This window comes from Pseudochaenichthys georgianus, chromosome 8 (assembly GCF_902827115.2).
Source record: "Pseudochaenichthys georgianus chromosome 8, fPseGeo1.2, whole genome shotgun sequence".
Taxonomy (NCBI): domain Eukaryota; kingdom Metazoa; phylum Chordata; class Actinopteri; order Perciformes; family Channichthyidae; genus Pseudochaenichthys; species Pseudochaenichthys georgianus.
The window spans coordinates 8,167,100-8,190,806 of NC_047510.2; the positions used below are offsets into that span (position 1 = coordinate 8,167,100).

A 23,707-nucleotide genomic window follows, 5' to 3' on the forward strand; every position below is an offset into this window, starting at 1 on the left:
TACAAACTACAGTTCCCAGCTTTTCAAGGAACATTTTAAGCCTTTACATTTCTTTTGTATTATCTGTGACCCAATTTCAAAGACTTCCAGCATCAACGGGAACAATTGGACTTAGAGCCGAAGAGACGGACCGACACGTTGCTGGTTGTGGTCTTTTCATGAGCTTGTCCTTTAACTGGCTACTTCAAAAATCACATTGAATTAGCTTGTGTGTAGGCATTCATTAAATGTGCGAACGCTTCCACACAGCAAACACGCGAGGTCCTGTTTGTCCGAAGCTTGAGCTGGAAGTAGGATTAGTCTTGGAATTGTATTTTAGCTAAACTAGCATTTCTTTGCAAAACACCCCAGAGAACTCCTATACTGAATCATAGTATATGTAAAAAACTAAATGAGAAACCCTGAATAATGTAGGAGCAACACCCAGGCTTCAAACACCCACTCCCTAAACAAGGCGTTTCAATTCCATAAGCTTCAGGACCTGCAGCCTGCTGCTGGATTAAGTGAATTGTGAAACAGCTCAATAATGAATTGATTGACAGGGCTAATGATTCACAACTTGGGTTAGAGCTGCAACAACAAAAACAAGAGGGAGGGAGGGAGGGAGACGGAGAGGCATGATGGGATGCGGCTCTCCAGGACCAGGCTTAGGGACCACTACCCTCGGCCAATGTACACAATACACTAATGCCATCATTAGGAAACAGAAGAGGTACATGGTAATGAAGCAGCTGGTGTTCTAGTTCACTTACCTTGGATCCTCGCTCATTAAAGATAATCTCCACATCTAAAATCTTTCCAAATTGCTGCGGAGAGAAAAGAGAAAGAGAAGAGGGGAGATGGAGTTAGAAAAGCCTCGCCGACTGCGAATTCATGAGAAGGACGGCTGGAGAAAGAAAAAACATTAAGGCAATATGGAAATGTTACTTTTGTGAGGAGACGGTGGTCAATTTGCATTTGTTAGCGAGGCAAACAGTTCTTGAAGCCGGTTTGGCGTGCTTTAGAAAGAGAACCAGTAGCCGCTGCTTTAATGCGTTTTTGTATTTCGATACAATTTGAAATGAGATCACAGTAAAAAAGACTGGAACTTTGATTACACAGGAGCTCTTCTGCTGTTTGTTTTCCCGTAAACACCCACACACAAAGCATCAGATTCGATTTTGAAGTTGAGATATGGAAACTCCTCCACCTTCACGATCAGCTGGGGAAAACTCTTCTGAGCAGATAACGGCGGATTAGACTTTCTTTCCTTTTTATATTCCTCTCTTTGTGTCTTTGTTTGTGTGCTCCCACGGTGAACAGGACCTACGGGGCCGGCCCCCGGGTGTTAACATGCTCCAGCCTTTCCATTTAAAGGCCTGCATTCGGATCATTAGAAAACAGAGGAATGAAAGTAAACTGTAAGTTCCTCTAATGAGTGGAGTGAGAGCGACTTTTAATTGCTGTCTACAATGGCCGTATTATTTCATTAAAAGTAATTACCCTGTCAAGCGGTCCGCGTCGCCTTCATTTCGACACAACAGGGAAGAAATGGGCATTCCATGTGGTCGACGCTCAATGGGAATGGATGGATCGTTTGACTGAGCCACTAATAGGGGTTAGGAGGAGCTGGCTATTATCTAGCTGAAGTGAGTGGCTTGAAGAGGTGAGGGTTTACGCCTTAGCACATGTCCCCTCCCACTTGAAAACGCTCTGAACACACTGACTTAAGGGGAAAACAGTGCTTGGTTGTTTGATTCCTCCTCTGTTTCAGCAGGTTTCCTCCCCTATATAAACTATTCCATAGATCCTATCCGCACATCTGCCTCATATGGCACTCAGCTCCATTGATTCAAATGGGAAGCATTGACTCGATCACACACACAAGGCATTTATATCCCAGCGTGATGCCCCTTTCTCGCCTGAGATGACAATGCTTCCCCCACGCAATGTGCAGATGCTAATTGTTTTAACCGAGCGTAATGGGCTTGTGGCGTCGATTAATTAGTTTCAGTGGAAGTCGTCTTTCAGGATTTCCACATGGCGCTGGGGACTGCTCGCTGCTCACCAGTGATCTCATGCACTCCTATCCCCACCCACCCACTCATTCTCTCACACACACACACACACACACACACACACACACACACACACACACACACACACACACACACACACACACACACACACACACACACACACACACACACACACACACACACACACACACACACACACACACACACACACACACACACACACACACACCTGCATCAGCAGAGCCGATAAACAATAGCTTCAATGGGAGGAGTCTCCAGAGGGACCAGAAAGACTGACGTCATCTAAGAGGCTGCAGCTCGATCCGTCCATACATCCATACACGGCTGAGACGATTCAATATCAATACGAAGATGCAGTTAAGAGCAGCACGGTACAAGACCATACCAGAGGGCGCTTGTTTTACCCTATTTATCCCGTATTATTGCAGAAGTGGCAAATCATGCTGCTGCACGTAAGAAATGTGGAAGTATTATTTTCATGTATCAGCTAATTTTCTATTTTACATACAGCTAAAGGATTCTGCATCTTTAATATTCCTGCAGAAATAAACCAGGAATTGTAGAAGTAAAAAAAGGGCTGGCAAACATGAAAAGTATACACGCAGCTCTGGAGCTAAAGCACAGTGGTGACGCAGTGTGGCCTCGTGTGCCTTCCCCATAAATGAATCAACAATACACTGTGTGTTCACAGCCATACGCCTGCCACGGTGTGCCTCCACCTTTGATTTGCTTGAATATCTTTAAGCTCTTAAGAAACCTATAATTACGCTCCGGCAGCCCCTGTGTATTCAAACAGCAAAGTGGCAGTGTTGAGCATGCTCACACACCCAGCAGTCAGCGTGACAGCAGGATGGGGGGAGGGCAGAGGTCCTGATTGCTCCGGGGGAATGCTGTGAGAGCCCTTACATGCACTGAGAGAAGCACTGCTGAAGAACCCAGTCGCACAAACGAGGGCACCCTTGAGCGGCACAGCATGGGCTCCGCTCATAGCTCACTTGCGCTTGGAGTGTTTTCATTTCCCCCCGCACTTGCTAGCTCTCAGAGATCACAGTTTCTAATTACTGATTAAGGTCCGCTGTGGTCGTCCTAATGAGCTCTTCATTCAGCGCCTCGTTAAAGGCTCACAGGTTTCTCCACACCCTTAACCCTGTGGCGTGCGGGGTAGAGTGCGGTCCCTCCCTTCTTGTTTTTGGGGCGCCGACACCGGGGAGAGATTCTCAGTGTGACAGGGGAGCAGATGGAGCTCCTGGCTGGGGCTTTCCTTGTGCAGCACCTCCACTCTCCTTCTCCTCTGTCTTTCCCCCCGCTGCATGTCTGTGGGTTTCACTCATGCGCAACAGTAATGGCGTATTGAGCCGGTGGCGCTCCAGAAGCCATTAGAGCTAGAGGGATGAGGCTTTGCACACGCTGATCACACAAAGGCCCATTGTGGAGGCCATGTCAGAGGGTGGAGCGGACCAGCTTGCTCTGTGCCAAGCGCTACCCAAGACAATCAATCCCACAATGCCAACTACCAAGTTGGGTGGGGCATGAAACAGGACGGAGCGGGCGATACGTCGGTGAGCAGGGTGATTGAGGGGGGACTGGGTGGGCTGCGATCAATTTTATATCGTATATCTGCGAGCCAGGCACACAAAGCCTCAGAGCTAATTACTGAGGCGATTTGGATTCCGCACGACCTGCACCAGAGCTGGGAACAATAAAGCCGACAATCACAGGGAGAAAGGGAGAAGGAGAGCAGCCATGTTGTCTGCTATTCATAAAGCCACAGCCAGGGCTCTCCAGTAATTAATATCATCAGCTGGATGTTGTCTTCATAACGGCGAGAATTAACGCCTCCGGGTTCTAATGGTCCAATTAGCGCGTAACATTTAAAGTACATTTTTGGCAAATCGCCTCCGTTCAGATCCATTATGGTTATTGAATTGGGGATGTATGGTTCAATTCTTATTGAGGCTTTTATGAGACACAAGGGCGAGCTGCTGAACTATTCATTGCTTCATTAATTGGGCAAGAGACAGAGAGAGGAAGGGAGAATTTCTGTTGAGGGATTTCGGTATGCTGATAAGTAATCTGATAGCATTTGTCTGCAGCTGACAGCTCGGTATGTGCATCTGCTAAACAGGTAATCAGGAGGAATAATCGGCCTGGTTTAAGCTATTCTGTCTAAAAGCTATTCAAGAAGCTTTTGGGAGACCTCTTATATATGTGGACTGCTGGTGGTGACCATTATTTTTCTCTTCATAGTTGCCATTACTATTGTTCTTGCAAAGTGAATAGCATCTTGAGACACAGAAACATTTCTAAAATGACAGGGCGAGCCAGTTCAGCTCATCAAGTGATCAAACAGGTTTTAAATCAACTCCGAAAAGAGAAAAGCAAGATGAACGGTCAATGATCATCGTACTGGGTTCCATATCTCAACTTAACTTCCTCCTGGTGTCTGTGTAGCAGAGAGTTCTTCCCACCCATCAGCCCGATGTATCAACATCGGGCTTTACTTCTCCCAACTCTTCTGTATTTCCTGAAAATGTAGATGCTGGTTTTAGCAATCGCCTCTCATTAAATATGTGGCCTTTGATGTGTGATTTAGCCCCAGTGCTCGTTTTCCCTGAAGCTAGAATATTGTATTTGAGAAAAGTGTAATACATTTCTTTGACGGACGAGGATGCTCTCGCCTGCTTTCGGGCGTTATACTGTATAAACCGATGGAAAAAGGCCAAACCTTTTATAACATAATGGAATACATTGAAATGTTCCTTCAAGGTACTCACCCCAAACATCTGCCTTAGGTCAGGGTCCCGGAAGCGGAAGGGAATGTTGGAGACATGTAACCTTTTGGGCTGCTGCTTCTCTGAAGAGTCTGAGTGCTGGAGCTGGAGCTGCTGAGAGCCCTCTATTTGCGTCACATCATCTGTCTGCCAGGGGGAAACAAACAGAAAAGACACAAGCTGCTCATTAGCCGCTACAGTATACTGTACCTCCCGGTCCTGGAGTACGACAAGGGGGGTGGGGGTTGCAATAGGAGGGAGGCGGGGATGAAGGGTTGGCCAACTAACTTACTCAGCGTCTGCCATTTTTCAATCTGGCGAGAAAGCCAAAGCGATAAACAGCCGATGACTTATAGTGTCAAACCTGAGGTTGTGCATTACAAATCCACTTATTAATCTCTTGCACTTAGCTCTTGAGCAACAGGGAAGATTGAAGGCGCTGACAAAAAGGCGTGGATATAGATCCCACGGAGCCCTGACATGTCTAGACTAAAGACACATTATTGGTGACGTTTGCACACAGCCATCAGAGTGCAAGGCCCAAAGCCCTCAGCGTTGTTGTTTCCATCATTATGCGAATGCTATGCTGACATTTCTATATAAATGACGTGTCTGATGTCAATGACAAATTCCACTTGTTTCTCCCCGTGACACCCATGATAGATTTCACTGAGGGGGCTGGCGGCTTGTCTGTTTAGATGGACCTTGTTTTCGAGGCGGTTTCTTTTTTTGAAGCATTTCCTGTGAGCAAAACCTCATTGGTCAACAACTTGATTTGTTCTCTCTTATAAGCACCAATGTGGAATGAGACCCTATGTTTGGCAACATATGTCATTGGTCGTTTCCTTTCAATACGCGTTTTACTGTTGCACAAAATGTCAGACCTCTCCTTTAGCGTGTTTTCTACCCTGCCTTCACAAACCCTAACCCAACCTGAGGCTTTGTTGAGTTAAAGTATTATTGTACTACAATTACTATAACAATTGTATACAAGTAATAGTTTTTGGAAGGTAGGATTATTTGCTTTCTTTCAGAGAGTTCAGATCAATTTCACTTTTAGGAGATGTCATATTTGTCTTTATGTACAGATTTAAAAAATATTGTTAATTAGTGAGCTTTACGTTTCATCTTTGGAGAGAGCCCGTCACGGCCAGTTAAACCCCACGGCCCCCGCGGGCGGGGGCAAAACGCAACATCTTGCAAGAAACAGTGTCTGAGGGCTTCTTAACATTTAATAAACTATGAATGTGTCATACCCACTTAACGGGAAGAAACTCAGCTGTTAGACAATATTAACCATTTTTAGCTAAACGAAACAAAAGGCTAATAACAAAGGCTCTGAGCCCTGAGCGAAAAAATGCTAACGCAATTAGCACAGAACTCAAGGTAAAATACCCTTATTACTTATCAAATCTGCACAAACAAGATAGCGATTAGCAAACTGAGATTCCACAGATTCCAGAAATATAAGTATCATCACTAGCGATCAGAACTCGCGACAAACATCGCAACACGTAGCTTCAGGGAGGAAACACGGGACATTTTCTTACCTTTGCCGTTGTTCTGATCAAAAGTTGTGTTCAATGGCATTACAACAATAACAACACTGCTGAAGGTTAATCCATAGGTTAATCCAATGTGTCTGTGTCACTTTCATATGATTACTGATAATCCATCATTCCATTTTTGTCAATAACGGAGTTTTCATATCAAGCTGCTATGAGAGCTATGAGAGCTACAACCCAGCTTCCGGTTCCGGGGCATTCTGGCTACGCATCACTCATTCACCAATGTAATGTTTAGATGGATTTTAGGAACTTCCCCTCGATTCTATTGGCTCCAACGGTTAAAAAGAGGTGTCAATCATCAAAATCGACCAAGGGGGGCCAGAATTATGGAAAATCCACCCAAATGACCCCAGAAGTGGGCTTCTTTTGCTACATCTGTCTAAAAAGGTCAAATGTCACTTGTTTTGCATCAATCTTGATACAGGGCACTTATGTTATAGTTTGGATTCCTAAAGCTTTTTGTCTACTATCCCATCATTCAAGGCTGGTTTTCACAATAAGTAATGTTTTATTTTTGGAGGGACACAACCATTTTTTTTTACTATGTTCAATCTGAATTTACTTGAAAATTAAAAAAACCTATATTGCTTCTGACTTTTCTACATCCAACTCACAGGTTTATCATTGCTTTGAGAAAAAAGACGATTAATTTACCCCTTTATTTGTTCTGGGAATGTCCTTTTCGAGCCTGAGGCCTGAAAAACAGGCTCGGGGCTTAACTGGTTTTAAACGTTGGCTGTTTGTGAGAACCGCAACACAGTGATGTCAGGTCCCACAGAACCAACTGCCTAATTAGCAAATCTATGACAGCATCACACTGCTCCCACCTTTGCCTCTGAGAGCGGATAGTAATTACTTCCATGACCACAAGAGGTCACTCATCAAGAAAACATAAGATTTGTTTTTAGCATTTGAACAAACAGCCAGTGCCGTGGTGTTTCCTGCGGGAACCGTCTGCATTCTGCGGGTGATTAAAATGAACCCTGATTTAGTGGCAGTGCCTGGGAAAGGGGACTAAATAAAGAAATGCAGAGAGGAAGAGGGGAGGGGATGAGACACGCGAGAGGGGAAGAGGCAGATATTGAGCACGAAAGCTGTTTGAATGTGATATGTAAACTGCTATGTCTCCTGGGAAGAGCTCTCTGAGCATGGCAAACACACTATACATTGGCTGGGGAGTCACATTCACAGACACAAGCTTGTACTGAGATACAGACGTGAAAAGGAAGTAGGTTGTTGCCAGAGTACAAACGGTTCAGATGACACACACGCACACACGGTGATAACCCTCACCCTGCTCGGAGGCTGTCACGCGGCTGCGGGCCACTCTTAGTGATACATTTCCCACCATTTAGGAAATGGGGTAGGGATTCATTCATTATAATTCATCATCACAGTATTATCATTATCATCATGATCGTAATGATGATCGTCTTTATTATTCTCATTATCATAATCACAATCTCCACTGTAATGGCCGTCATTTATTTGGTTTTATGGCCCATTCGGAGACGGTGACATACATTGTTAACAGTGACAGTTGTTTGATTCAAGGTCCCACTTTGTCTCCCCTGCAACCATCCAGGTAGGGCAGGTTGGCGGCAGCTTCCTGAGTCCTGCTCGGGCTTTGGTGGCTTCTGGACCAAAAGGGTAACAAGTGGCGACGGACACGGGGGGCCAGGGAATGTGCGGACGGTAAGAAGTGGATTTGTGACAGAGAGAGGCGGGCGGAGGGGTCTTAACTCTGCCGTGTCCTCCCGCGCTGGAGGTTAATAGCCTGAGTAGCCATGTTGGGCCCCGGGGTGACACATTGCAGACAGATGCTGGGACTGTGGAGGGTGACAAGGTACCAGAGCCCCGCGGGTCAATCTGTTTCATCGGTCACACATGACACTATCGACCTTTAGCGTATGTTGCCAGACTACTGAGCACCGCTGTCCTCCAGCTCTGTCTGTCTGGCTTTTTATCACGGCGAGCGCAGTCGCGTGTTTGCAAACATCCAGATTAACTTTCATTCGGCGCTCAGACAGGCCGGCAGCGCGCTGACATCGGGGGCAAGTACACATACGGAGAACACAAATACTGCAACGCTGACTCCACAGCAACCCCAGACTGCATGCTACTAACTCAATAGCTTGGAGTGTCACCGGGATGTTGCCTCCGCTCCCGGGGCTCCAAATGACTGCCTGGTTGGGAAATGGTGGGTTTGCAGCGGAAAATAATTACCTTCGTATTACCATAGGAGGCCACCTTCAGTGGCACTTTACTGTCCCGACAGCTGCTGTCACAGGGAGGAAGAGGAGGAGGAGGAGGTGGGATGCAAAACATTCCGTCACCGCCAAAGCCAGCAAACCAGTGAGAGAGCTGTCAACTCCAGCAACTCTCCGGCTTCCTGTTCAGTCATTTCTCTAAAAGACTCCCTTGCTGTTATTTGCAAATCGCCTGCAAAGTGCTCTGCTCAGCACTTTCCCCCTCCTCACAGAGTGGCATTACAAGAGCAAAATTGAAACTATCTGATTGGAATGCTGCCAAGCAGGTAGATTACATCCGATTAAATAGGGGGGGATACTGAGTCCTCTCTCACAAGAATTATAATGCCCAAGCTTAAATTCATTATTTCCCCCCTCCCGGTCCTCCACTGTTTGTTTTGTTTTTCTAAGGAAGCTGCAAATATATCCTCTCCATCACCTGAGAGTGCAGGGTGTGTGGCGTGGAGGGGCCCCCCCCACCTCCTCCCACTGATTTATATGAAAATAGCGAGGTATTTTGGGCGTTCAGACGACAGTACTCAACTGTAACAGTGTCTGCGTACACACTTTAAGGTGATTGACAGGTGAAGCGCCAATAATGGATAGACATGAAACTGTCCAATTTAATGTATCAACAAAACATTTTTTTTGATTATTAGATTAAAACGGAGCATTGGTTCAGTCCCAGTGAAACCATACATGTCTGGCTCTGTAAGTAATGGTAGCTGAGGCTTCTGGGTATTGTAGTGTCAGGTTTGGGGAGTAACATTTTACGGGATTACGAATCAGAAAAAAAAAAGCTGTATTCCCTTACAGTAATATATATTAAAAAAAGATGACGTAATCAGATTACTATTACATTACAAGGATCATATTTGATTTATTCTGTGTAAGCTGTACTGTTCTGTAGGCTAATATTAAGTGTAAGCCGACAGAACATACGTGTGATGCTAAACTGACATAATCTAACACTAAATACTCACTTATATAAACCTTTTATAGTTGACAGACTCTTCCAAAGACCAAACAAACAGTGATTGTATCTACTGACAACTATTATCTGTTTATCTTCATCCTTCTCTCTGCCATAACGGCTCCATTGTTGTCCAAACATATAAACAACTCATCAATGAGCAATACTGTTGCACTGTTTGACATGTTCCTTTATTACACAATGTGTATTTAGACACAATCCCACACTGTCCTGCTGCTACAAATACTCTCTGCCACAGCACCAAAAGTGGATTCATCCGCAACAGAAACTAGTCCTCAAGAACGCTCTATTATCAGTATTGGTGGTAGGGCGTACAAGTGTAATCTGGTTTTATCTTATTTAAACCATCTAAACTGACATTCGTCATCACGACCAATTCTGGCATTTATTGGTTTAATATCAAACATTTGAAATGTTTGCAGCAGCTCAAATGCACTTAAATGAATCTACATGTCAGCTGCTTTAAAGATTAGAGGCACAGTCAGGCTATAGAATTGTTAAGAAAGGACTTAACTTGTTACATTGGCCTATTCAAGGATAAATAAAAAGATATAAATAGAAATGGCCTTATCCTTCAAATTATCCAGGAGTTTTCTATGTGGAGGAGCACTGATAATATCTGTGGAATGGGAATGCACAGTGGTGTAAAATCAGCGGTTCCTCCCACTTGAAGATAACCGAGTCATCCCCTTCTTAATGGTGGCCTACATGCTGCCATCAGCACCGCCTCTGAAAGCTACACCCGGCGGAGTCTCAATCCCCTAAACACTGCTCTCGACAGATGAGAGGGTGCGTGCGCGTGGATGTATGAACTGTTTGCATGTGCTCGCCCTTGTGTGTTGCTATGTGTGTGTGTTATCACAGTCCCCCAGAATACCCTTTGGAAAGTCTTCACGCGTCTGACACGGGCTGTGAAAAATCTGGAATTGAGTGCTGCCCTAACGCCACTGCCTTAATTTGTTATCTGAAAAGAGAATGATTACTCATGAAATTCAACCAAACCTCAGACTATTTGAACTGAGCCAGATAACGAGCTCAGTTTTTTTTGTGTTCAGCAGAGCTCCCTGGCAGCCCGCTGCTCCCCTCATCTCTTAGGATTTGGAGAGAAAAAGTTGGGGGCTGCCTCTCTTCCTCAAGTCGTCCCGCTTTCAAGTCAGCTTGTTTGAACATGTCACAGATCGGGGGTCCCAGAGGTCTGGCTCTGGACAGCGCCTCCTCCCCAGGGTGGACGGGTGAGACTGGTAGTCACGAGGCAGAAAACAGAGAGTCACCCCGCCTCATTAAAACACACTGTCCGTGCTCTTCACACAGAATCCATACGTTTCACTGCCTTCCCACTCTCTTGACTCTTTTTAAGTCTTTAAGTCGAGAAGATGTGCAGAGTAAAGCGTCTTCGTGGGGAAGAGGAGCTGAGCGCAGCAGAGTCGAGTCTAGGGGGGCGGGGGGGGGAATGCAGTGAGTAGCTGATCTGCTCCCTCAATCTGTGTTCCTGCAGGGTGCCCTAATCAAAGGCACCCGGGCCCGTCTGTGGCGCCCAGAGCAAACGGGCTGGGTCTGTCATTAAAGCTGGGGAACTCAGCGGTGGGCGACACTACACCAGCGGCCCCTGAGGATTAGACTCTCTGTTTACACCCCACTAATCTCATCCCTCTGTCCTCCCTGACAAAAAAGATGGGTAGAAGTGGGGAGTGTGAGGAGGGTAGGGGGAAAGCGGGCACGGCGAGGGGATGTGGGGGGAGAGCATGGAGGAAGAAGGAAGGCGAGCTCTCATCTCTCCATGGCTACCATCTCTGGGCTTTCTTCACAGCGGGGGCACAGATGAAATGAAATCAAATGGAGAGAGAGAGGAGACAGTGAGAGATGGGGGAGGGGGCTGAACTTCACTTTAAACTCTCTTGTGTGTCAGCCATTACTGTAAAGTGTGCCACGTAACCACGGAGCAGTTGGAGAGCGTCACACAAATCTTCAAATCAAACATTGCTACATTACCGGCCAGCGATAATACGCCACGGCTCCGTTTCTGCCGTATAAGCACTTTCCTGCCACCAAATGTCCCTCAGTGGGGAGGCTCGGGACAAATGGAGTTATTAACAATGCTCTTTATGAGTGACCCAGATCCCTCTGAGGGGGGATGTGGCCTCACCGTGACCCCTCCCAGCCGGTGTTTTCACGCTAAAGGAGAGGTCTGAAGGTCTTATTTTTTCCCCCTTCATCTCTGTGAGCATGATCCGTCTTTCAAGACACGTCTCGAAAGTTAGGAGCTGAGTCGCCCTGCCTTTTATCTACACCTGACTCTTGTGAAGGTAAATCTCAGGTCAAGGTATTTCATATCGGAGTATCAGTACACAAGAATGAAATGAATAATATATCATTTAGAATTCCACTCAGTCCCAGGCTGTGTATCTCCACATGCAGCATCGCCAGGGGTTTGTTTTCCACTCGGAGTGCCAATACTTTAAACATATCTTATAGTGGGGGGTGGGGGGGGGAATGCAAATAAATGAGAGAGCGTAATCAGGTCCTGGCACAGTTACGCAGGATTCTGTTTAAAGGAACGTCTCTTTTGGACGCTGGCACAAATAAATTAGCGGATTTGACTCAACGGTAATTTAGTGTTGGCTGTTGGAGAGAAAGTGCGTCTCTCTTTTACTGCCCGAAAAGATCAGGAGGGAAGGGCGTGCCCTCCTTTCACAGATCCTGAATCATTCATGTCTACAGCAAGTCACATCTCCTTTCACGCAAATAAATAAAACAGCGCAGGGCTTACATGTTTTTTAAGGGAGCCCCAAATGGCTCTTCAGAAATGCACTTTCATTTTATGAGCATATTTTCAACCAAATTCACCTCCCACGCCGAGCACAAAGCGCTGCCACGACATCAAAGTCTTCTGCTGCTTCTGGATGATTAGAACTGTTCGACTCAGTAGAACTTTTACACTCACTTTTTATTAAGAAAGCCATTTTTGTTGTGATTGCGATGCAGAGAACGATAACATTGTCATCTGAAATAAAGGTTTCTCAAAGCAACTCTGTATGAACCTAATGGAGCAGAATTACACATTTGAATATCGTATAGTGAAAACAGAAGGACTATATTTGCAAATGAAGACAAATGATCGTTGCTTAAATTCTCCTTTGACATACCTTGATTAAAATAAATTTAAATATCACACAATTTAATTGTGTGATATTATGATTTATGGAGAGCGTAATTAACGGTGTAATTATTCTTAGTTCATTACCATTTTAATTCTGTAGGAATGTTTAGGCCTAATTCTTTTAATATTAAACTGATGGCAGGATATTTATCGTCCAAAGTGCTTTTTAAAGTTGTGTATAACTGAGTTGGATTCATGGCAATTGTGTAGATTGTTTGTGCTTCTGTTTGTCCATGGTGCGAAACAGGAAGGAGGCAGGTGCTGAAGCTTTCAGGCTTCAGGCGATGGCAGACGGCGGAAAGAGTGAATGGATATTATCAAAAATAGCTAACTTCCTCAGTGAAACCACAGGCATGGAGAAGAAACAAGTACTGGGAATAATACGATCATTATGTAAGTAAATCTGTTCCATCTGAATTTGAAAATAAAAAGCCATTGAATTTTTAGCACCAAATAATTATGCATTAAAATGATGTATCCGTACTTCAGGCGGAAAATGAATAGATCACATTCTTTTTCTTTTTTTCTCCCAGTTCAGAATAAACATTTTAAACATTTAAAAACATGTAACACATAGATTCAAGATTCTCAAATTCGAAGTTTCAAAGTTGCAATAATTCAATGTATACATTTAGGTTTGAAACCCAAGGAAAAGCAATCGATTCCATATCAAGTCAAGCTACGTTCATACCCTCCATTGGTGCGACGATGTGGGAAGGCAGTCAGCTAAAAACATTGAAACCTGGTTTAATGATGGTGCTTACAGTAAGTGAGTATATATTTTTTTTGTCAGAAAAACATACAACAATAATATATATATATATTTTTTTTTTTTCTCACTCAAATGAATAATTATAACAAAGTACAACAAAAAAACAAAAACAACAATAATTATCAGATAGTCTCTGTCATGTTCAACAGGGGCAAGAAGAAGCTTAAAAAAACTTTTCTGGTCCTACCCCCTTTTTCTTATAAATAAAACATTAGGTCATCGTCATCAGCGACATGTTTGTCTTGTTAATTTGTTTTTTTACAAAGCAATCAGAAAGAAATTACTTTTACAATTACAAGAAATAACAACAAATGGGATTTTACAGGTCCTGTTCATAACCATTAATGATTTGACTCCTAAATAATACTTTCAGTTTAGATAGACTTGTACAATATTTCAGTGCATCGTTACAGTTATTCCACAGACTAACACCTTTTGATGAGATGCAATGAAGTTGGGCATTTGCTCGTACGGGTGGTTTTTTGAAAATGCAGTTTTCTCTCGACATGTGCATGCTTTCTCTCCGTGTGAAAAGTCCCTGGATATTATGAGGTAATTGTTGATTTGCAGCTTTGAACATAATTTGAATAGTTTTATAGTCAACCAGGTCTTGTAGTTTTAGTGTTTTTAGTTTGATGAACAATTTATTTGTTGGTTCTCTGTACGTAGTTTTATGTATAACTCGTATGGCTCTTTTTTGTAGGATGAAGATAGGATGTGTATTTGTTTTATATGTGTTCCCCCAAACTTCCACACAATACATCATGTATGGAAGTATGAAGGAGCAGTACAGCATAAACAAAGAAGCTTGATTAATTAGGTATTTGGCTTTATTCAGAATTGCTATTGATTTGGATATTTTGGCTTTGATATAGCTTATGTGATTTCCAACTTAATTTATTGTCTATGATTACTCCAAGGAATTTTATTTCCGATACTCTTTCTAATTGGACGCCATTTATAGTGAGTTTCTTCTCTGTATTGGTCGATCGATATCAATTCTTATATATGCCATTGTGTTTGTCTGTTTTTCAACACGGTGGTTGTCTTTTACTAAATCTTTGAAAAAAGCAAACACACAATGGCACATACAGTAGAAGAGTTGATCTAGAATTGAGTTTTATACATCATGGATTACATGCATACATTATGCAACTGGATTTGGTCTATCAACATGAATATGTATATTGTATTTTTTAAGTAAAAAGTTTTAATTCTGAAGTTAGGAACATTGAAAAAAAAAAGAATATTTTGAACAACTACATTACATTCTGAAAAATAAATTCAATGCATAATTATTCGTTGCTGGGAATTCTAGCACCAAAGCGTCAGATGGCACAGATATACTTCCATAGTTTCTCAATTAAACCTGTGTGAGACCAAATCTACCAATCGTCTTCACTTGTTATGGGGGAAAACGTCAGAATCACACATACAAATATACAGTACACTTTTCATCCAGGCATCATTACGATATAAGAAAAAAAAAGGTAAAGAAGTGATAATAGTATAGTTTACTTGCTGACAGCGTGTTGAGAACAGTGTTTGCAGATGATGAAGGACACTGACCGGTGCGGTCGTGGTGGCGGTGATGGCGGGCGTGCTGTTGTCAGTGCCGGCGGGCTCGCTGTGCGTCTGTGTGGGCGTGTACAGGGTCATGGCATGTTCAGGGACCCGGCTCTGCCCGCTGTAGTCCTGCGTGGGAAGTGGGTGCGGTGCTGCGAACTCTGCGGGGATGCCATTCTGTGGGGGTGGGGGGTACTGGGCTGGGGTGTACGGCTGGGCCATCGCTTCTGGGGGATTAGTGGCCTCTTGGTTACCCTGCAGAAACACACAACAGGAGGCAAGCGTTAGAACTGGGCTCCAGAAGAAAGTTAAAGTACATCGTTGCACTCGTACGAGCAGCATGAAAGGCGTGCCGGTTCCCCACAGTTCAGAAGACAACCGGGGAGAGCTGTCCTGCAACATAACTAAGTCAGGAGGAAGCAGCCATCATATCACATCTCAGCTCACATTAGAGGACTCCTTGATCATTGCTAATGAACACAGTTTATGTTGTAGAGCATGGCTCGCTGTTGGAGGGGCAAGAGTCAGGGGGAATCTCAATTGCACTTATGGCAAAGCACAAGAGGAAAGATCAATTAATTGATACAATTTTGATTAGGGCCTTTGATTCCGATGACAGGTCTGTTAAGCTAGCAGCTGCTCCCTCTCCGTCCGAGCTCCTACTTTAAACATGAACCTGTGTCTCACTTTAAGAGGATTTCCTACCGCTCACTCTCGTTTTAATCAGAGGATTATTCAGAAGTTTTCTAACAGGTTTTAAAGAGGCCCTATTTTATCTTTCCTGTAGTGTGTCATTTAGGTCCATATAAATGTTCTGCAAAGTCCCCAAAGGTGAAAGGGAGTTTCTCTCTCAAACACTCCCCCCCCCCCCCCTGCTTGAAATGCCTCTATCCCCCTTTTGTTCACGTCCGTAACATAATCACTATCACTATGTAACACTCGCGCTTCTATCGGCTAGTGCTCCAGCACATTCTACGTGATTTGCTAAGGGGCGGGACATTTCTAACATATCTCTAGTCAGCTGACCAATCACAACAGAGCCGGCCAACTAGCCAATCAGAGAAGACTGGGCTCTGGTATCAGACAGAGGGTGAAACGTGCTGCTGCAGCACAGGCAGTATGAACATTACAGCATGGAAACATGTCAAAGTAGAAGCAGAAGATTCAATTATGAGCTGTAAATGAGCTCCAATACAACGAGGACACTCTGAAACAATAGCACCCACGATTCTTAACTAGCTGTACAAACTTGCCATTTTGGCAGCATCAAATTATGTCTAAAACCAAGTGTATATTTCATTGGAGACACATTTTAGTTGCCATCCTTACAAAGTTTGAGGATAAGCCCCGTTATTATTCCTATAACTCTCTTTCTTCCCATATGCTCCCAGAGCACACACTGTGGAGTATCTGCAGCACATATGTTTTTAAGTCTTTTCCTCCTGACTCAAGTGATAGATGGCCCTTTGCAATGAAGCACTTCCACGGACCCTTTGTCTCGTGCGGATGCTTGAGATGATGAGCTGCAGAAATAATGGACTTTTCTGGCTGGTGCACATTGTTAAACTGGGTAATAGCTGGACTACAGAAGTGCATGTCTTATTGTTGCCACGAAGCACTATAGGCTCTGCGACTCCAGACTAATGAGCAGAACAGTGAGATCAGTGCTGCTGGAGCGGATATCCATCCCAACATTAAAAACACGGAGGGAAAAGGTGAGACAATAATACTGGAATCCAATAACACCCCCTGCAAGTACCCTCAATCAAATGTAAAGATACAGATCATGCAAACCCAATGCATAACTCTTTGGATAAGAGAGGAGGAGTGGGAAAAGGCGCCCAATAGCAGCCAGGAGTTAGGTTTTTATGATTGGAGAAAAACAATAACAGTAAACCGATAGAGAAGTCTCTGTCTCTTCCTTTACACGCGGGCTAGGGATGGTGAGATAGGAGATAAATGTGTTAAATTCCCTTCTTCCTTTTTGTTTTGCTCGCTGTGGTGTTTGGCCTCTGTCTGCACACTTCCACAGAAAGCACTTCTCTGGGCAGGGATCTTTTAATGAGAGAGCTGTGCAACACTATGCTGTAAATGTAGTGGAAATAATTCTCCGCTGACGTGTTGGCAAACAAACCTCGGCCTAAACTGTGCTCTGCCAATTAAGGAAATGCTCCATTATCTAAATGAAAACACGGAGAAGCCTTGAGAGGGGAGAGGGATTGACCAGCTTCCTGCAGCCTGCAGGGCCTCAAGGCTGCTTGGAGTGGACCCTCGCTCCTGCCTGACCTAATCCGCCCCCCCTCCCTTCTCTTTTTGTATTACACTGTATTTCTCTCCCCCAATCCCTCCTCCCTGCATTCCCTTTCATGCTCACCCCCCCTTCTCTTTTTATGCAGAAACTTTTTTAATCTCTACCCCTGTGCTCTACTTTCCCTCTCCCTCCAGTCATGGCATTATATAACACACTTGCATTGCGGGGCATCCTAATTCAAGGAAGCTCTTGATGTTGGCCATTTTCAACTTCTAAGCGCCCATTTCAAAAGGAGAATGGGGCTGGCTACCTAAAGAAAGATGCACCTCCTGGTGTGACAGCTGAAACAAGTCCAACCGGACCCCGTGTCCTGCTTTTAACCAGCCGGAGCTACACCCGTCAACACGTCGGCGCTCAGCAGTCCAGCGGAGACGAAAAGCTCAGCAGCTGGATAACAGGGAGAGGCTGAGCTCCACGGTACATCACACACGGCTCGTGGTGTCATTAAGGAGATCAACGCTTCAGTTATGTCTTTTAGCAAGTCACTGTCAGATCGCTGCCCCCGGATTGGTGTTTTTAAAAGATTTGCCGAGGAGTGTTTACACTAACACCCGAGTGATGATCGGGGAAAAACATCCTCGTACAAACATCAGAATTCAGGATAAACCGCTATCCTGTGTTGTGAGATATCTCATGGTGCGAGCCCGGGTTTGACTGATTTCATCTGGGAAACGGTGGCACCTCAGGCGTCGACGAACACAGAGTCCTCATTGGGAGGAGCAGAGGCCTCCGGCAACATGACGCAGGGTCACGCTGCAGGAAGGTTTAACCTGGCTCAACTTCAGCCGCCAAGCATTGCTGTGTCATCCTGCAACAAAGTGCGTAGGACCATCAATTCCATGCATGTGTGAACTGTGTTTTCCTAAAGTATGCCTCACAATTGTTAAGACAGAGGATAACAAGGCAGTCTTATACTACTATAAACAGTTGTGCAGTGGTTACCATTAGAAAAAGTCTGTGACATTAATCAGAATTTGACGTTTTTTTGACTAAAATTAGACTTAGCTACGGAAGAAGATTCGGGCTACATCTTCTTTTTGAGAGCTGACCAAAATGTATTTATTTAGGGGTACTGAGATTCAAGTCAGAATTCTGAGAAAGTTGCTTTTGTCGCCTATAACTAAAGATTTGATTATAAGTCCAATCTAGCATTTGAGTAAACGCAACAATTTATCGGTAGACCAAATTCGCCCATTTCTATTGATGTAACAACTCCAGGTGTTCCATGTCCATCCAGAAAGACTATATCATAGAAATAGTTGGAATCATGTTTAGAGCACAGAGCTAGAAAACCAGCTTTGAAGTGAATGTCATATGACGAAACCAGTACACTAGTGTGAGACACTTTGTGAGAATGTATTGGATCAGCGGTTTTGTTTTTGGATGTTTTATACTTTCGACTTTTTCTGATGAGCAAGTTGTGAGAGAGCTTCTGCTTTCAATGACCTTCTTGCTCAATCTTCAGCTATTTATTTGACAGTTCCTTGGCTTAGGGAAATGCTGTGATGTAGCTGACTTTCATTGCTTGCGGTACTGGACACTTTATTGTTCCTGCCTCAGTTCTGCAATGGTCATGACGGGTTCTCCTACACTTGTTAAATCATCGTCTGCCTTCGAGTGTTCCCTCCGTGCCGGCGGTTAGTCACAATCTGAATGGTAATGCTCACAGGGCGTAGGCCAGTGTGTCTGTGTCAGGTCTGTTGCCATTTGAGCCATAAACAAGTGCAAAGGACTGCGCCGGAGCCAAGTGACATACAAACAGGATAGCAGCCTGCAGTTCAGTACAGAGAAAGAAAAAACTACTTAAGCCTTGTAGCACCATGTCGTTGCTGTTTCAAAAAGCAGCAAGGCAAGGAGGCGGAGAGTACAGGCCTCATTAGTGGAACACAAAGTAACACTGGCTCTCGTATGATCTTCGCCTTCCTCTGATGTATGTGACAAACGAATTATTCAACTGGATGTGAACTGGGAGGAGAAAAAAGGCCAGAGCAAATCGGGGGAGGGGGTTGGAGTTGTGCTCGTCCCGGTGCGGCCGCGCTCCCTTTCTGCCAGTGCTGACGTGCCGTCGTCAAGATAATCCATGGTGCCTAATGAAAAGCGCCTCCATGACGAACCGGTCAGGTACACAGCACATCTCATTCCACTGAAACGGATCGCTGTTCATTACGGCTGCGAACCGGCGCTACGAGTCTGTGTTCAATTGGGATGCCGGCGAGTGTTTCTCCACCTGTTTATAGGGAAAGAGCAGGTCCCTTTGCGGCACTTTAATGCCCCCCCTTACATGGCCTGCTGCCACCGGCCGCCTAAACATCGTCTCCACGGACACGAAGAATAAAGGCAACCAGAGAGAGCGGCTTTTATCGATCTGCCGTCCTCTCCATTCCTCTTTCCCTCCATCTCTCCTTTCACCCTTTCTACTCCTATTACTGAAGAGCACAATAAAAAACACTATCTCTAATCTTAAGCACTCTCCTTGTGTAAAATTGGATTGGACACCCGTACTTAAGGAGATCACTTTTGGAGCGGAGTTTTTATTTTTACAGTCACCATCAAGAGCCAAGGAGGTCAGGAAGGCCTTGTGGCAATGCCCACTGTTGAGGCTGGCAGTCTGAGAGGAACTCCCAGCATACAGTGCTTCAGAGAGACAGGGATTTCCACCGGTGTTAGCCACGGTGCACGTGGTCAAGGCTACATTCCGTCTCAGCAGGTACGCCTTGGCCGCTTGCCAGCAATCCGTGATCCTCTTTAGCAGCGCTGCGAGGGACGGCGTTGAGAGGCCAAGAGGAGACGGGCTGTGCAAATACAGGAGCTGTTAGGAGGAACTCATATCGGCAGAGTGCTGCACTGACTCACGCGTGTGACGGAGGGTCAGAGAGCAGCGCAACGGCAAAATACAGCGGGCGACTAATTGCGTTGCATTGAATCCGGAGGGAAATCACTCAAATGGGAGCGGGCTGATCAATCTCAGCGATCTGTGCCGTGATGGAGTGGGCAGCTTTACGGCTTCAGCTCAGTCACACGCAGCCTCCATCATTTTTCAGCCAAGGCCTCCCCACTTTACATGGTCCCTACTGTATGACACTAATAGTCTCTAGCAAGGAAAGTTCCTCCTGCTTCTATACACTAAGCAATTCAAAGAGATTTATGAACAGCTCTGCAGTGTTTTGTTGCATAATCCAAGCAGCATGCATAGTTTAATGTTGACTTAACATAAAGCACCACTGTCTCTTTCCTTCACGGGAAATGTACACAAGCTACTTGCTTTGTCAGACTACAAATGACATAACATTCTTCATCTTAAGCGAATCTTAAGCTTTTCAGTACACGAACATAGTCCTCGTCTCATCCACGGCCTCGTGCGCTGAGTGTTCCTCTCTAGAAGAATGCTCATTTGGTTTTAATGACCTCCTGACAGTGATGGTGGCAAACTTGTGACAAATCCCGCTGGGCCGTCACGGCAGAATTTTGGGTGAAAAGCGTAACGCGGCTGAGCCGAGGGGCCAGCGTACGGCAATCAGTTGATGCGACACCAACGACACACTGAGTGCTTTTCAGCCAGCTGCATGGAAAGCCTCTTGTTGTCCCCTGCTCTGCTGCTGATGCTCGGGTAATTGTGCCCCGCACACAGACACTCAGGCAGGCAGGCGAGAAAAGACGGCCTGAGATGATTTCCACAGGCAGCTGGCATTCATTTTGTCTTGAAGGCGCATAAATAAAGGCTGTCTAGCCGGGTCCATTTTAATTAGGCGAGCCACATGATCTTACTCCAAGTCTCTCTGTTAACACTCACCAGAGGCTGCAGCATGTGTTAATTACAGCCACACGCCACACAGACAATCCGAAGGTGAGCCAGGAAAAGAGAGAAACTCTGAACAGGTAAACAACAACAAAACACCTTCAGCTGAGTTTCTCATGATGAGGCACATATTTGGTGCAGCGGCTGCTCCCCTCCCCCAAGCCAACCAATTACAGCACCACGGCGAGAGAGAGGGGAGATGTGGAGAAGCAGCCCAATTTGATGCAGATTCACACCCCCACCATGTCCCCCACAACTACAGCAGGTTTACCATTTCAAATAAGCTGGGGACAGGGTTATTGTTTTGTCTCACATGTCCTCCTTTGCAAACTCCCGTCGTTCCATTTTTCCACCTCATTTGTGGAAAAATCAATTCATGGAAATAAACACTCGGTGTCTTCGCTCCGCGTCCGAGTCAATTTAGATTTGGAGCATGTTTGAGAGCACTTTTGTGTGCTCTCCAAGAGGCTTAATCGTTTTCACATGTCACATATGTTTCATCCCCTCTAACCTGATTTTTCCTGGTTATTGGGAGCACTTATTTGCTCCGCGGCCTTGGATGGAGGTATTAGAAAGAGAGTTCATTTCCCTCAATCCCTTGCCGATTTCTTCATTACGTTGCAGCGGAGGCGCCGCACACGCAGCCCCCGCGCCGAGATGGGACTGCTCTTAGCGGTGCGATTGCTACTATACCTCAGAGACGCCCGAGCGCCACTTAATAAACAGAGCAGACAGAGGATCACTTTGAACTCCGGTGACATGTAATGAACCTGTCTGTCTCAGCCCCGGCTCCCTATGAGCGCAGGCACTGCATGGTAAAAACGCAGATAGATAAATAAACAACCACAAACACATCCAAAGAAGCCTGGAGGCCTCCGTGAAAAAGCCATCAGTTACACATGGTTAGACTCGTAGCATTTTGCCAACGCCATAAGAGGAGATAATTGTCTGTTTCAGTGTTGTTGCCGCTTTTGTTGCATAACAGATATTTACATCAGGGACTAATTACTCCAGACTGGGTGTCAGAATGTGGATTAACTTGTAGGAGGCATGTTTAGACTCATGTGTTAGCGGGAACAGACACTGTGCTGCTTTAACCCCATCAAAAAAGCACCGCCGATAACTTTTCATCTACTTCCCTTCTTCCAAAGTTGTCTCAACAAAAGTGCTATTGACTTATATTCTATTAGAAATCCACCACTTCTTCGAGATTGCTATTGATCACTAAGATAAAGACCGGGATAAAATGAAAACTGATAACCGAACAGTGGGTTGTTCTGTCATTCTGGTCATATGAACGCGTAAATCAATTCCACAGCGTCGTCATGTCAGCGAAACCCCTCTCCTGACTACTGATGAGCCCTTTCAAATTCTACAAGGGATAAGAAACGGCAACATTTGTTTTAGAATCAGCCGATTGTCATGTAAATTCAAGTCGTTTCCCCCTTCTCCCATGCTGGGATTATGATACGGGTCCAGAGCTCCTCGTGGGGACAGAATGCCATTACTTAAGCATGCAGGAATCTCAACATGACATTCTTTGACCGCTGTGACAATGGCAAACATATGCAAATGAAGGAGAGTGCCACTCTCATTATGACCCTGTCACAGTGACTCTGACACCTCCCACCGGACCCCGAGCATGTTTGAAAAAGAGTCAAAAGAGAGATAAACGGGAAAGAAGGCACGACAATGACGGAATTCTGTGAGGAAAACAGGTGTAACGTTGTTGTTTGTGTTATCGTTCTCCATTCCCTCTGCTCTCTTATGACCCCCTTTGTAATGTATTCCATTGGCCTATTTGCCTCAGTGATTTTTTTTGTGCTCTGCAGTATAAGCAGGAACAGGTTTACATGTGCTGGATTCTTTGAAGTGAAAATGCAGAGTACTCCCTGCTGTAGCCAAAGCTCATCTAATCAGGGGCTAATTCCAGTTATTAAGATTTGAGAGATAACTTTGATTCATCACAGTCCATCTACCCCTATCGGTTAATCACTGTCGCGCTAAGCTCTTTTTCAGTCATCCTTTTGTTTCCACACCCTCTGGCACGCAGAGTGGGGGAATAAGAGAGATAGAAGAGAAGGAAAGAGAGAAGATATTAACAATATTAATGACCCGTGATTCTCGTCTCCTTAATGAGAAGGGTTATTAACTGTGATTATCCATGATGAAATGGTGGTAATTCTTGAAAGCTTGAGAAAACTTGTACGGTCGCTTGTCGGCTGATTTGCTCCTGTGATGTTTGAGAAAGGAAAAAAAGGTGAGTGTAGTGAGAAAGAAACTTGGAGGATAAAGAGGCAGGGGCAAGCTGGGGGAACCAGGGATGCTCCCAGCAGGGAGCCTTGGGGTTGGGTTTTTTTAAAACTGTGGCTAAGGCAACTGTCTTCAATCCCAGAGCTGCCTGCATATCAGACAGTTAGACATCTGTCTTCTTCACAGATCCAAAACTCTGAAGTGTTTCTCCCTCTTGAAAAAGCCCCCCGG

The 23,707-nt window shown here is 44.9% G+C and overlaps 1 protein-coding gene across 7 annotated transcripts in view; it reads right to left on the minus strand.

Moving 5' to 3' along the window:
• Positions 1 to 23,707, minus strand: part of LOC117451610 (RNA binding protein fox-1 homolog 3-like) — a 480,467-nt gene that overhangs the window by 22,124 nt on the left and 434,636 nt on the right. For 4 of the 7 annotated variants that reach the window (XM_071203962.1, XM_071203959.1, XM_071203958.1 and 1 more), the window contains 3 exons: positions 15,069 to 15,371; positions 4,814 to 4,957; positions 753 to 806 (listed from right to left, as the gene is read on the minus strand). In XM_071203962.1, coding sequence (XP_071060063.1) covers positions 753 to 806; positions 4,814 to 4,957; positions 15,069 to 15,371 — 501 coding nt within the window. The remainder of the gene's footprint in view (positions 1 to 752; positions 807 to 4,813; positions 4,958 to 15,068; positions 15,372 to 23,707) is intronic. The other 3 variants (XM_071203963.1, XM_071203960.1, XM_071203961.1) reach the window with 1 other exon arrangement.